Below are 15160 nucleotides of genomic sequence, written 5' to 3'. Positions count from 1 at the left end.
TCCACTTACATTTTACATTCTTGTTTGCTTGTGACCACCAGAGAACACTTGCAGAAGGCATGCACATAACCATATTTTATGATACATTTCTATAGATTTGAAGTTGTAAACAAAAGTCCATTATTCTCCCTCTCTCAGAGTACCCTGATATTTTACATTGTCTTTGCAGAATTTAACAAGAAAATATTTAAACAAAATCTCTAAGCGGTTTTAAATCTGCCTGCAGGCAGATTTAATTTTAGGTGAGAATAAAAATCTGGATGTGAAGCATACAATAATGGGATTAAAGAGTAACTTGCTTTCTTTAGGTAAGGAATAAATATCATTTCCTCATTCAGGTGATTTATTTACAGAGAATAGGTAGCCAATTTCCTAGGCTTCTCCTTGGGACTACTGTAATGCCTTGACTCATTTGATTTTTATACAGGTTTCACTGTTTCACTAAGATCCTAAGAGACCCACACAACTTATCCTCTACTTTTCCCCGTTCTTATATCAACCTCTGTATCTTTTATATGGTACCTCTAGACCTCCATCAGCTTCTGGATTTAGCAGAAAATCCAAACCAGGAGTGAAACTACTGTAAACCATGATGGTCAAAGAATAGAAGTGAGACATGGTTTGTAGGTTTGATCAGGTAGTCTACCTACTACCTGTACTTAGAAACTCTTTCTTGACTAGAACAGATGCAACACGGGAACTGTGGAGTCTCCAGGACAACTCAGGAAGAAGTATCTTGAGCAGCAGAAGAAAACGAAGAGGAATAAAGAGACTTGACACTAGTGACACAGGTTACATGAAAATAGGAAAAGCAGAAAAAGGATGATGACAGTAAAAGGAGTAAAGGAGGACTCATGGCCAAGAATCAGGAGGAGCAGGAGATTATGGGAGAAATGAGAAACAGCACTAAATGGTGATGAAAGGAAAAAGTAATAGGGGAACATATGTCTGAGATTGTCCCTTATCCCAACATAATGGTTCAAGAGAGTAAAAATTTCTCTGATTTGTTTCTGTACTGGAAAATGCCATTTTGTCAAACATGAAATGTTTCTAGCAAGCATGCCCAGAGGATTGCTATTGTAAGGCAAGTCAGGAACAGATGGACTGAGAGGCACAGCACACTCTCTGAGGACAAATGCCAGTTCTGAAGTAGCTCTCCAGCTGAACACATATATATCAGGCTCCACAAATGCATAGAGTGTGTGACTGCACTGCCAGATTATTCAATTTTGTCTGATGCCTAATTATTCCTTTTCAGTCAAAGAAAAAAAAAAGTAATAGTGAATCTGAAGAATGCGTCCTTCCACTAGCCACCACTACACTGCAGCAATGTATATATCCATTAATTCTAATACTAACACTGTTCAAAAGCATTAGGATTATTGAGGTTCCACTCATTTAACTTATTATGTATTCATAATATGAATTGCCTCTGAAAGGGATGTAAAATATGCTCCACTAGACTAATTCCTTTGCAACTTAAGCTGGGTTTTCTATATGACCATCATAAATTAACTTCTATCACAAACACACACAAATATATTTATGTTTATGTGGGTGTTGCATTTTGGAGTTAGTCATTTTAGGGAATTTATACGTCATATGGAAAATTCAGCTTGAATAAACAAAGAAATTAATTGAACAGAGCAACCAAGAAAGACTATTATTCTTAACAAACCGTATGTTCTTGTTTGCCCTTCAGCAGAGAACATGTCAAGTAAGCAAGTGTGCAACACATTAGTGGAGGACTGTCCCAACCCTTCAGAAACCCTGGGTCAGGATGGTTGAGAAGATCAAAATTCCGCCTGGAGGAAGAGGAAGCTAGGAGTGCTGAGTGCATACGTTCACAACGCTGCTCTTCCTTCCTCTGTCCACAGCAGATGATGTCAACTGAAGGGCCACAAAATCAGCAGGAGAAACTATCTTGGAATAGTAGTTGAAGCCCTGTGTACTGTTCTGTGTTCAACTGCAGTGTTCAGTGTCAATAAGAATCATGTGTATCCTGTCTTTAAAGATCACATCTACTTCTGCCCACTCTGTTCTTCCTTCTTACTCGCCTCTCCTTTCTCTTTGACCTCCCTTTGTCTTTTTGTCTCTCTCCTCTTTACTTACCTTGGTGTAAGGAAGGGAGCAAACATCCTGATTGTCACCTCCAGCTGGACTTGCACCTATTCGTATCCATGATGACAGCCACTAAGATGATTATCAGTGTCACGGTTATTAATGTGACCATTGAGTGCCTTTCTTTTCACTAATGATCCAACACAGTTTGCAGGGGACAGGAGAGTTTACAGCCTTTCACGCTGCCTGCAGATTCAGAAAACTTATACTAACACTGCTTTCTTTCTATTTACTGTCATATGTTTTCTCTTCCAGCATAAAGAAATCTAGAAAGGCCCTGCTATTCTGCCCACTCTTCCAAACATGGCAAGAAATTTCCTATTAGACACCCTTGCTCTAGTCCTGCATAGCCTTTATGGCAACCATTATTTAGCTACTCTGTTATGAGATTAAATAAATAGTAGGGACAAAACATATCTTTGGGTTCCTGTCAGTATTCCTGGCAAACAGCATTTGCTATTGTTCAACTCTACTTTCCTTTTTCAAGTTCAGAGTTGCTAAAAATAAAAACCACTTCCTTTTACTAATAGTATATTGAGAGAGAAAAAGCTAAGATGGCAAAAAAAGCTTTTGCTGAAAATACCTAACAGAATAAATTACTCACTCATCCAGCTCACCAGCTGACACTCCCAAAGCAAGCTTCAGCTGTGCTTGCTGACTGCACTCCCAGCAGTATCTTTATCCCAGAATCACTTCTTAGAACTCTTCCCAGGTTCCTTCTTCTCTCCATCATTTCTACATACCCTTCCCCATCTTGTGGGATTGGTCTACACTGAGACAGTAATGAGGAGCCATTTCCCAGCCTGACCCACTTTGCTGATTTGGGAAAGTACTTGCAACAGTTCTGATAAAATGGATCTTTCCTAGTTCACCTGATTTTAAAAACAAATTTTGCTGAATAAGTTTTAAAACAGGCAGGAGAAAATAGCTCAGGAATGATATTAAAGACAATCGAAACTATTTGAGATATAATAAACAGACTAAACCTAAAAAACACGTAAATAAGTGACTTTTGAGAAACATTTGCTCAACCGTCATAGTACATTGAAGATCACAACCTATCAGAAAATTCCTACACCACTGAAGAAGTAAAGTGGAGAGCCTGCCTCTGGCTTATGAAAGGAGATGCTGGTGGGAGTTAGATTCAGTGCCAATAGGTTTAGTACCTAGACTGGAATGACCAACATCAAATAAACTTTGTTTTATCTGACCTTTAGGACAGCTATCTAGAGGAGAAGTATATGAAGGAATATGGTGAGCAAAACCCCACTGCTAATGTAGAAGAAACCATCCTTTTGGGAGCAGTGGTCAATGAAGCTCTTGGAGCAGAAGTGGGGAGACTCCTGCATCTCTCTCACAGCATTACAGTTTAGGCAGCTGAAGAGTCAGTTCTGTGCAAATGCTGTTCCAAATTTCTCTTACGATCAGCATTGCAGAGTTATAATGAAACCACAAGAGTTGATGTATTGTGATATTTTACATGTTTTTAAATGTGCTGTGACCTGCTTTCTGGCCAACCCCTCCAACATTCATTCTTATTCAGAATGCTACTTATTTTGTTGCTTCCATTAGGACTGAATCCGCCAGATGACCCTAGTTAAGATGACAAGCATTCCTCCACTGTTTTTTGCACAAGCTAGTATGGTTACCCTAAGTAAAGACAGCTAGTGTTTCTAATGGTCATCACAATCACTGACACCAGGCTGCTGTAAAGAAAGATTGCCAGATACTGCAGTTTGAAAACTGGATGGAAAACATTAAAAGAAGATAGAAACGCAAGGAGCAGGAGACAGATTTACAAAGGTGCCAGGGAAGGGATAAATTGGAAAGAAACCAACATAAGATGGTAAGAAGGAAAGGAGGGAATATATGGGGAAGGGAGACATGTATTAGGCAGGAAACTAAGTGAAGGGAGAATGTGAAAGAGGATGCAAACAGGATGGGCAAAAAAGGGACAGTGAGTGAATGGCAGAAAGAGGCAAAGACAAAATAGTGATAAAGGTGGGAGCGAAGGAGGGGAAAATCAGATCTCCTTTCTAAGATATAAGAGAAAATAAATGGAATCTCCTGCTCAAAGCAGCCAGCAGCAAAAGGGACGTATTACTGTGTGTGCATTTGAACAAGAAATGTAAATTAGACTGATAATAAATTACACAGAGGTGTCTTCCCCCAGGGCAGAAATCACAGAAAGAATAATTTATAGTCTCACAAATCTCATGATTTTTGAGTACTTGGATAGGCAGAATTAGAATCATACTGACTAAGGAACAGCAGTATTTTCAGCTGTGATGGGCTCTGGCTTTGCAGCACTCCATACAGCTGTATGTTCTTTTGACCACAGACATGAAATGGCTTAATTGTCCCCCTTTAAATTCAGCAGGATTTTGAAATCCCTCCTGATAACACTCTTGCCTCTTTGCATGCATGAACCATTTCTAATTACTGATTATACTTTTTGACTATAACCTTCACTGAATGTCATTCAAAAAGGCAAACTGACATGGCTGTGGGACAGTGCCGTGCTCTTCAGCTTGCATGTTCAGACTGAGATCATCGAACTCAGCATGAAAATGCTTTAAAGGTGGGCACCTGTTCATCCTGCCAGAAGAGTTTGATGTAATGGCTATTTGACTATTAATTATATTCCATTAAAATATAGTAGCATGTTTTTAAGGCTGCAAGGTCAAACTCTCAGAAGAGAGAGGATTCCCAGGGTAAGGAAGGATAACCCTTCTGGCCTTACATGCCTATGCATTATGACAGATTGTAGTCAGAGGATCACATGCAATTTTTGCAAGGGATCCCCTTATTGTTTGGTGCACAGGGTTAGACTTTTCACTAGATCTTTCCAAAGAACTCCGATCCCTAAAAATCCATCACAGAAAACTTTAACTTAATAGTCAATATTTGGCAATCAAAGAACTGAGTACAGAGCCTGGAAACCAGAAAACATCAAGCAGTGATACTTTCTGTAGTGCTTCTGGCTTTGTCTGGAATTTTCTAACCGTAATTACTATCAAATAAAGGTATTTTTCTGCACTGGGGTGGCAGGAATACATAACGATAGCTTACCACGTAGATTAGTTACAAACACAGTAGGTCATGTAATTAACCTCAGTGACATAATAAAATGTAGCTGCACAGCCACCCCCTTCCCTGCTGACTGGCCGTGCGTTGAAGTGAACTGCAGGGAGACAGCTGAAAGAGGTGGTAGGCAGGGTATGGGGCTGTTCATGACCAGCATGATATGAATTCTCTCTCCCCTGCTTGCTTCACATTTAAAGATCATCCTCAGTCTGCAGGGACTGTGCACCAGCAGGCCTCAGCAGGAGAACATATGTGCTCAAAAGCATTTATTTTCCTGCCTGTTTGAAGAGACATTGCAGCCCTCCGAGACCTATGTTTAACCAGGTCCCAGGGTTTCACCTCAAGTGGGATCATGTGCGTTTTAATGACAAAGTGAGGAATAATCTTTGGTCCTTCCTTGGGAAAGCCTTCCTGAAGCCACGGTAGCACAGCAGAGCAGGCTAGAGAGAGAAGGGGAGCACCCTCGCACCTCCACTGCCACCATGGGCCCTGCTGCCAGCAGAAAAACAGTTCCAATTCAGTTGTTCTCCTTGTGACAAAGCTGAGATTCCCATTCAGGGCATTTAAATGTCATAAGTCAAAGCATCTACAGTAGAACGAAAATTGATCAAGATCAGGCTTTCCTAACAGGGGGGAAAACACACACCATGGCAAGCTAAAGTGGTTCAAGTGTCTGCTTAAAGCTACCTTACCAAAGCGAGTGCACAGCTGCATTTTCTTTTAAAATACTACTGCAGCCTTTTAAGAGAGAGGGGAAATAATCTAAATTCTGGCAGTGGGGAATATTTCACAAATCATATATGCTTTGGCATCAAGCCCTTAACAAAGCCAGGGGCCTTTACTCACAGGCTTTGCTGGGAGAGATCCACCCACATCAAGTGGGATTAATTAAAAGAGGCATGTATCATGCAAATAGTTTCTGTTTCCTTACAGAAATAGTCAGAGCACATAACCCAAACCAGCTTTAGAATCAGAGCGAAGCAAGGAAGAAATTATTTCCTGCTCCCCTAACCCTTTTCCTTTCCCTGTACAGTAAGTGAGGAACAGCGAGAAAATGCAGAGCTCAGTTTCTGCACAATTGCTATGACTAAATGCTAATAAAGTTGAAAAAAAAAGGATTTTTTTTTAAAGGCAGGGGCTACATCTCAGTAATAAAGCGGCAAATTCTCCAAACAAAATGTCTTTATCATCGGAACAGGATGGTTCAAAACTTACCCCCGAAAATGACCTTTATATCTTGCGGCAGAACACATGAAAAAAGAATGCTTATATTTCTTTGGCACATCAGGGTTTTCAGCTCCACGTGACAGTGATGGGAGTGCAAAGAAAGCTTCTTTGGAAAGCTAGAACAACTTTAAAAATACATGTTTCTTCTCAGGAAGCTAAGCTATTTCCCTAGATATGACAAATCCTGACACTTCAAGGAATCATTGCAGAAAATGGTGGTAAAGCAGAGAGAGCACAGAGCCTCAGTACAAAAAATAAGTCACAGAGAAAGCTCAAGTTTCCACAAGAACTCTTCCTCAAAACTATTTCTTTCCTTTTAATATCTCAGACCCATTTTCTGAGTCAATTTCCTACGATCCTGCAAAGGCTGTTATTAAAACCAGACGAAGCGTAGCAGAAATTCCAAGGCTCAAAAGAAACTTTTAATAGGCACCAGAGCCTGCCACACTGTCCCCCTCAGGTGATTTCCCCTGCAGCCCCTTCCCTGGGATTTCCTTTCTCAGAGTTTAGTCAGCAGGAGAAACCTGAAGTTTCAGCAAAAAGGCAAACCCTTCCTTCATTCTTAAGCATGTGAGATTTTTATATCTGAGGCTTTCATAGCTCTAAAAAAGGAGAACCAGGATCCAGTCCAGAAGATGGGTATTGCAGACATTTCTTCCACAAAAATGTCAGGCAGTCATACACTCAATTATATATCCAGCTACAGCATTTTAAAAGCACTGACCTCCTTTATCAGCCACTGCTTTGCATGCCATCAATGGCAGCCTTGAATTAAGCTGTTCACAGGCTGCTTACCCAAGTGGCTTTTGTAAGCTAGAAAATCCCTTTCTGATCTCCATCTCACCTATCAGTTTAGCATCAAAAAGATCATCATCAGACATGCTCCTGGCAAGCATTCTCAGGAAAGCAAGATTCATGCAAAATCAGAGCCAGGCAGGACCAAGGAGACATGCTCATTCGCAAGGCAGGCAAGGTGAGAGCTGCTGGGAGCTATGGTTCTCTCCAGTAGTACAACTGACCAAATACTGGACTTCATTTCTCTCTCTCGTGTGTGTGGATTTATTCTCTGATGGCACAGTGGAAACACTGATGCTACTGCCCTTCAGCTCAGACCAAAAATCTTCCATCTAGAGGACTGCATTTCAACTTCCATCTTTTCAGTGTGAAGTTTAGTACCCAGAAAGGCAATCTGTGTTTCTCCTCAGTAGTCCTAATCTGAGCTAGGATATCCACTAAGGTGAAAGAGTGCATTTCATAATTGGGCGCTGATGCAACACACTTTTCATAGGAAATGTATAAAAATGCTTCATTCATTTGATATACTTCATTTATTTATTCTTTATATTATAAAGAGCAATTATAATAGAAGTACCGAGCCTCAAAATTAAGTTACTAACAGCTATGACATATCTTGCCTATTTAAAAGAAAGCATTTAGTAGTTTTTCTCCAAAGGCAGATTATGGTTTTATTTTCAATTGCTATTTTTAAAATGGAAATGTGTACATTTTCTTTCTGCTTCTATTTTAACCTGCATTTCTTGCAAACTGTTAATTTCAGTGTAACAGTAAATTCATTAAAAATGGAGAAACCCTTTGGTTTGAATGTGGCCTAATCTGCCCATGCCTCTCATAATTTAGGAAGTTACTGAAGCCCTTGGAATCAGAACTTTTCACATTTATGAGTGATTAAGAGTATTAGGTCATAGTGAAAATAAATCTTACGGATATTTTATTCAAATATTTTGCAAAAACAAACTCCAGTTAATGCCACACAGAAAAATTATAAAATATACAAAGCTACTTTTAAAAGTACTGATAAATACAAAGCCCTTGGAAGGAAAGGAAACAATGTGATCATGAAAATACTGCTCCTTAACCAACCATTTTGTGCTATATGACCTACACCATTAGTCAACCATGGACTGTTTTCAGCTGGCTGTAAATTATTTGCACTGTGGAATAAAAGTCAGACTCTGATCACTTTGTTCCGCTGATTCTACAAGGGCTTGCTCTTGTTCTCCCCCAGAAGACCCATTACTTCCTCTGGTGAGAACTCAGAATGACTAAAGCGAGTTATTGTACCCAGTGCCACTGTTCTAGTGGAGGAATAGATGACTTTTATCTTTACGAACCCCTCACACGGATGCAACACAACAGTGGTTCTTAACGCAAGAGAATCTACTTTCTTTGAATCAACTGTCTGGAAAATATCTGTTTTTTTAAATGAAAAAAAAGTTTCTATCTTTTCAAAAAGTGTTATTTGTGCTAAAAATAGGTTCCTCAAAATGTCTTTGACTCACTGCAGGGAATGCTTAATTTTGCTTTGTTATAATACTTATTCAACAACGATACTTGACTTTCGTACAGAACCAGTCTGTTATGCTAAAAGAAGAGAACCATGCCCAGCACCAGGAGGTTTGGATGTCTTACCTGGGGACGCTGGGAGGAGCCCGAGTTGGCCGAGAGGGAACCTGGGGAGGTCCTCCAAGGGCTTCACCACCACTCGGAAATGGAGGCAATGGTCCTGGGCGGAATGGGACTGGGGGAGCCCCCGCCTGAGGGCCTGGAGATGGGATTGCAGGAGCAGGTCCTCGGCCAGATATAGGTCTGGTTGGGGGATTATTTAATGTAGGCCTCCTCTGAGTTGAGGGACTTGGAGGAGGTGATCTAGTGAAATATCAGAGATTAAGAAGCTCAATAAGTTTTGGAGTTTTGTCTGTTTGTTTTACAGAAATGAAAAAATTTTCTTATATCCGTGACAACATTTTCCATTGCTTGCATAGTGTCTTGAATCTGAGAAGTATAACTTAGGTGCTGAATGAGCATCACATATTTAAATTGATAACTCTCTTTTTCCCTTCATTTTTTTGTTTCTTCTGGATGTTGCTTCCCAGCTTTGAATCCCATTTGAAAGGGCTATTTAGGAATACTTTGGATGTTCACAAGAACATCTACTTCCCTCCCCACCAAATACTATTCCCCCTGCAGCTGAAGTAAAGATATCACACACACACTTACCTTTCCCACAGATAGTATGCATTAAGATGGTCAAAAATAAACATAAATGAGGTAAATAAAATGGATTTTAGTATTAGAATTCTAATAAAGTTTTGTTAAGTGGTTTTTCTAGGATGCAGAGCCTGAAGCACTGAATTCTTCTAACGGATTGCAAGTAGCAGCCTTGTGGGTACACAGTTGTGGTTAATTTGCAGATGTAGGTGGGATTACTAGAATAAGGGAAGGGAAAGAGTTGTACTCCTAAAGAAAACAAAACAGTATTTGGTGACAGAAGTGGCTGCTACCTGAAATACCAGCTAACCTATAAGTCCACTGGATGGTCTTCTCAAAGACAGGCATTTACATACACATCCATAGAACATGTATATGTGGGAAAATGTTTTTAAAATATTAGCATTTAAATTGGACCATACAGAATGAATGCTGGTCCTCATCTGCTCTGGGGCTTGTCATTTGGATTTCTGGATCTGGCTTCCTGCTAGCATAGTATAGTAGAACACAAAGCTCTTCACGTTCTAGGAAGGTCACTGCTCATTGAAACCAGAACTAGAAGCAGTCTTTCCTCGAAGATGTTCTTGAACACAACACATGATATTAGGAAAGAAGGCTGATGGCTTGCCTGGAAGGAACACACTGGTATTTAAAGTCCAGCTTGCTTCCGAGATTCTTGGCAGTATGCAAGAAAAGAAGCTTATCTGCATGTTCTTCATCTCTCAAGTACTTGAAGCAACTCAAAACATCATCTAGATAGCAGCAAGATTTTCTGATTTCCCTCATGAATGTCATTAAAAACCTGGAGGACTACCTGCCCAAAAAGAGGGGCAGGGAAGGAAGTGCTGATGCTGACAACGTCTGCCTGGCCTAATTTTCATTGCAAAATGCATATGAGATCCTTACCTGCGGGCTTGCTGAAGCCAAGAATCATCTACAGGAGGGGGTGCAGGGGTTGACACAGTGCTTGTGCTAATATCGCCAATGATTGCTAGAGCTTCCTTAAGAGCTTGGTACATGCGTAGCATTTCATCTCGCCTCTGCGCCTGTTCAGCTGACTCCTCCATTAGAGTGTTTTGGTCCTCAGAAGAATATAAGTGAGCGAGGAGCTCTGCGTTGATAAATTCTTTTACCTATTTGATGAGACAAAAAAACCCCCTTATTATTAGACTAGCCATTGAAAATACAGTACTGAACAAATACAGTGGGAGAACCACTGTACCAGGAGACAAAGCACAACTAAATTTAATCTGTTACTCCAAGAATACTATCATATAAAAGAAAGTGTAGAAGATACACAAGGAAACCAGAGCTCAGGAGGAATTACTGTGTTCATAATGAGTGCCAGGTAGACCATGGTGGAAAAGAAAGTTGCCTGTTAAATGACATGAACTTGAAAGAGAAGGCAATACTAGTCGCATGAATTTTCTCCCCTCTAATAAAAAGGGGTTGAATCAGCAGCTGTCAGTTCAGTTCTCCATAGCCCTGTATAGAAAACTCACAGGGTTACCATTAGTGACAGTGGCTTTCTCCTAATCTCTAAATACTTGGCATGAAGGGGAAAAAAAAAGAGCTCCCAGAATTACACTGCTCTTTGCTAAGTCAACTGGCAAACATTTGATCATGGAAATGCTGAGATTAGAATATATAACTAGGTAGAGGGTGTTGGTGAATTTGCATATTTGCTTATCAGACTTCTAAAATGTGTTGAGGTCAACAGGACAAAAATGAAATACCCCTCTATGTACACCTGTGTAGGATCTCCCTGTGGTTTCACAGTCAGCTTCAGCCCATCTAGGTACAGGTTCTTCTTACTCTGGCTACATCTTCCTACAACCTTGTTTATGGCAATTCCAGCAGCTATGCAGCTTTGTACCAGGTTAGATCAGGGACTGATCCAGCTGAAAACTCTCTACAGAAGAGAAATGCTAAAAAACGCTGAGCTCAGATCCAGCTGACTGTGCAATGGCCTGAGGGCTAGCTGTGGCCCAAGGAAAGGATGGCACATGCAGCTGGGCAGAGCAGATGAAAAAGGATAGACGGGACATTATAGAAGCTGCCTGCATGTAGATGGGCTTAACGCAATTAGGAAGCCACATTCTGAGACTACTCTTCATGTTTCAAAACAAAGTGTTTTTGTGCAGTCGCTCCACAATGCACTGTTGCCTTTTTTTGCTTGTCTTTGAAACACTGGACATGGCTGGAGTCAACACTGATCTATGCCTCCAGGTGACACCTATGATTATAATTCATTTCCCAATGACTCCCAGGTGTTGGCATTTTGGCCCAATTCTGAGTTACTGACTAAGCAGTAAATGACAGCCAGTACCAATGCCATCAGATACTAAGTTCCCTTGGGAATGGGAATTTTCAGACTTCATAACATCTCTGTCAATTATTTTCTTAGCAACAGTTACCCTACTGTAGACCATGTCTTTCATCTCTGCCAGTTGAGAGATTCAAATATCCCATCCACACACATTCAAACTCAAGGGAGAAGTCTCAAAGTAATCTAATTTAGTATATTGATTTCCTGTTATGCCTGCCCTGGTTATAGAAACCTGGGCCACATTAAGAGAGATAAAAAGCTAGAGGTACTCTGATTAAATAAGACTGTGGTAAACAGACCAACTGCTGACCTGCTAAATCCTCGCATTTGAGACTTTTGCTGTTTTTCTGATCTATTTCTCATCTGGCTTTTTGCTCTATAAAGCCTATTTGAGCTGGAGATACTAACGATAATACATTCCCAAGATTCTGATTACATAAACCTGAGCTGCATTTGCAAGGGGGGTTGCGCTGGTTTAACTAAATTGATTTAAAATCTGACAGTTCGACAATGTTTGTGTTCAGACAAGGTCAGTAGGAACAGGCAAACTACATGGGCATGGGACCCTTTACTGTCACCTAGCAATAAAAAGGAGGCCAGGAAGGACCTTTCAGGCGAACAAAACCATATTGACTATGCTCTGCTGTCATTTCCCATTCACGTATGACAGGAGATATACAAATTCTTAGCAAAGCCTGAAAAAATTTTCCATGAGTCTCATGCTGTTTTCCAGTAGATGGTACTGATCAAGAGCCAGAATACACTACTTTCCTTATGATTGCCAAAAACTCCACATTAAAAACAGATATCATAGTTAAACAGCATCACATTCTACTTGATGAAGTGAGCATTTTAATGGCATCACTTCAAAAAAAGAAGAAGAAATAGTCCTAAAATTAAATTAAGGCCAGGGCTGATTGTAAAGGCATTGTTAAACCACAAATATCTGTTTGAAAAAAATCAGCCTGTGACAATTATCATGAGATCCCTGTCTGCACAAGACTCAAGTAACTCCCTAAACTCTTCTGGAAGGAGATGACTGCTACATTAAGGACAGTCCTTCAGTCAACCTCCTTCCTTCTATAGTCAGAGGCACTTTACTAGATAGCAGTAGATCTTCCACAATAACTGCTTTCTTCAGCTTGGAAAAGAAAGGGAAAGTCACACTTATTCATGCCTTTGCTCTTTTCGAGAAAACAGAAACAAAATCACAGGAATGGTTTAAAATGTGTTCATTCACGGACATCAGACCTGCAGTCAAAGCTGAACCAGAGCAAGCATCCTATATGCCAATACCACAAAGACTGCCCTGTCACTCCAAAACAGGGTGAGACGGGCTTGCAAGGAAACTTCAGCCATCGGCCCAGATGATCAGTGGGACCGACCACTACAAACACCAATGGCTGAAATACAAGGACAATTCATTCCTTGATTTTACATTTGCTATTAACATTTACTTTGGAGTTTGCCTACTCAGATAAGATTAATATCAGCACCGCTTATGGAGTATACATTGTCTATTGCAAGACCACCCCTCTTGTATAATCTGTGACATCTAGGCACCATGAAATACAAATTCTGAAATGTGTGTTTTGTTTGTGCATGTTTGAATTTCTAATGGTAACTCAATGCAGTTCTTTGTGGTAAATATATTTTCTTTAAGGTAATCAGCATCCACCCTAAGGGAAGAACAAGGGATACATTTGGAATACAACAGTCTAGGCTAAGGCCTCAAAACATGCTTTAGTGACAGCATCTAATTATTTTCTGTACACTACATTTGAATCTGATACTTCCCCTGAATTGTAAGTGCTCATTTACAGGCCCACAAAGTGGAAAGGAAGTTCTAGGAGTACTTGGGAGGTTACAATTGCCATGGAAACAAACTCCTTGGGATCAATTTGTTTCTAGAGTTTTGGAGGCAATGTGATGGGGCAACAGAAAGTACAGAATATGATCGTTAAAGGCGGGGGTTACTTTCATTTAACTCCTGGTGGATGGGGTGGACTTTTGAAGACTGCAACACGTGCACTGTTTAACAGGACCCACCTTCCCTCACAGCTCCACAGCTTTCCGGGTGTTTGCAGAACCTTTTGGCTTGGCTCAGCAGCCTTAACTGAAGCCTTTATTTCTCTTTTAAACAGCGTTGATTTTTTAAATTCGTATCTTAGCTACTGTTTTTTAACACGGTATTATACTGCCCATGCTGCACAGAAACAAGCACATTAATTTTTTAGTCTCATTCTTCACAGTCTTTTAAAAAGCTTTGATTCTTTGGCACAAATTTAAATTCTAGGGTTGCGCTATAGGTCTTAGTTAACACTAGCAAGTCCAAACACAGGCTATACATTATGAGATCACTTGAAAGGAAGATCATGTTAAAAGTATGCTGTTACTGTGTGCCACTGTCACCTAGCGTGGCAGGCTTTACTAATGGAACAGCTGATGAGATTGAAAGTACAAAACATTACAGTATCCTGCTTCTGAGTAAAGCATGCACTTCAGAGACCCTTAAACTATTCTGATGAGATTGAAAGTACAAAACATTACAGTATTCTACTTCTGAGTAAAGCACGCACTTCAGAGACCCTTAAACTATTCCATATGAGGATGTGAGTGGCAGAAAATTTAATGTAAACTTTCAAAAGGAACTGCTCACCGAACTCTGCGTTTTACAAAATGTGAGCTGAAAAACAGCCTGTTCAAAAGGCACTGAAGTTGTGCTAAGTCTAAGAAGCAAGTTGCCAGCTGTGATCTGGAAAGAGCAAAGGGAACAGGCCCACCATAAGAATTAAAAATCACTGCTGATTTCAGGGAAAAAAAGGTATTTCCATTGTTCCCATGCTCTTTTGCAAAAACTCACCCATGACTAGAGCATAATCTGGAGTCTGACTTCCTTAAACCTAAAGGAGTTAACAGAATTTGTCTTGCCCTTGTGTGAAAATTTTGCTTGTATTGTATGTATGAGGAAATCCTATTGAAATTTCCTATCCAACTGCCTAAAATTCTTAAGTATAACACAAATTCCACAGGGTTAAATGAGATCCATCAGTCCAAAGCTAAAGGTGGCTCTGAGTCAAAAGTAAATGCTACTTTCTAATCAGATTTGCTTTACAGTGTATTGTATTCATAACAACTGATTTGTTTGATGACTTAACAGGCTACAGAAAAGGTGTCATCCAGAACTAACAGAAGTTGTGCTTTCCATTATTAATTTATATGGCAGTAATAGCAAACCTGGTTCAACACGGTCTATTCGGAACTCTGCCAGGAAGTGAAGGCTGAGATCCTAGCGCAGTGGAAAAACAATGATATCGCAAGCTATTCCCTTAATCAAATAACCTTCAGATCAAAGAAAGACACACACAATAAATCAAACAACTACAC

The 15160-nt window shown here is 40.1% G+C and overlaps 1 protein-coding gene across 4 annotated transcripts in view; it reads right to left on the bottom strand.

The window, feature by feature from the left end:
• The window catches only part of DNM3 (dynamin 3), a 194806-nt gene that overhangs the window by 11332 nt on the left and 168314 nt on the right, over positions 1 to 15160 (bottom strand). For all 4 annotated transcript variants that reach the window (XM_067300695.1, XM_067300694.1, XM_067300693.1 and 1 more), the window contains 2 exons: positions 10351 to 10577; positions 8866 to 9102 (listed from right to left, as the gene is read on the bottom strand). In XM_067300695.1, coding sequence (XP_067156796.1) covers positions 8866 to 9102; positions 10351 to 10577 — 464 coding nt within the window. The remainder of the gene's footprint in view (positions 1 to 8865; positions 9103 to 10350; positions 10578 to 15160) is intronic.

Source organism: Apteryx mantelli, chromosome 8 (genome assembly GCF_036417845.1).
Source record: "Apteryx mantelli isolate bAptMan1 chromosome 8, bAptMan1.hap1, whole genome shotgun sequence".
Classification (NCBI taxonomy): domain Eukaryota; kingdom Metazoa; phylum Chordata; class Aves; order Apterygiformes; family Apterygidae; genus Apteryx; species Apteryx mantelli.
Note: the sequence above shows the minus strand (reverse complement) of the source record. Positions and strands in the feature narration are given on the sequence as shown.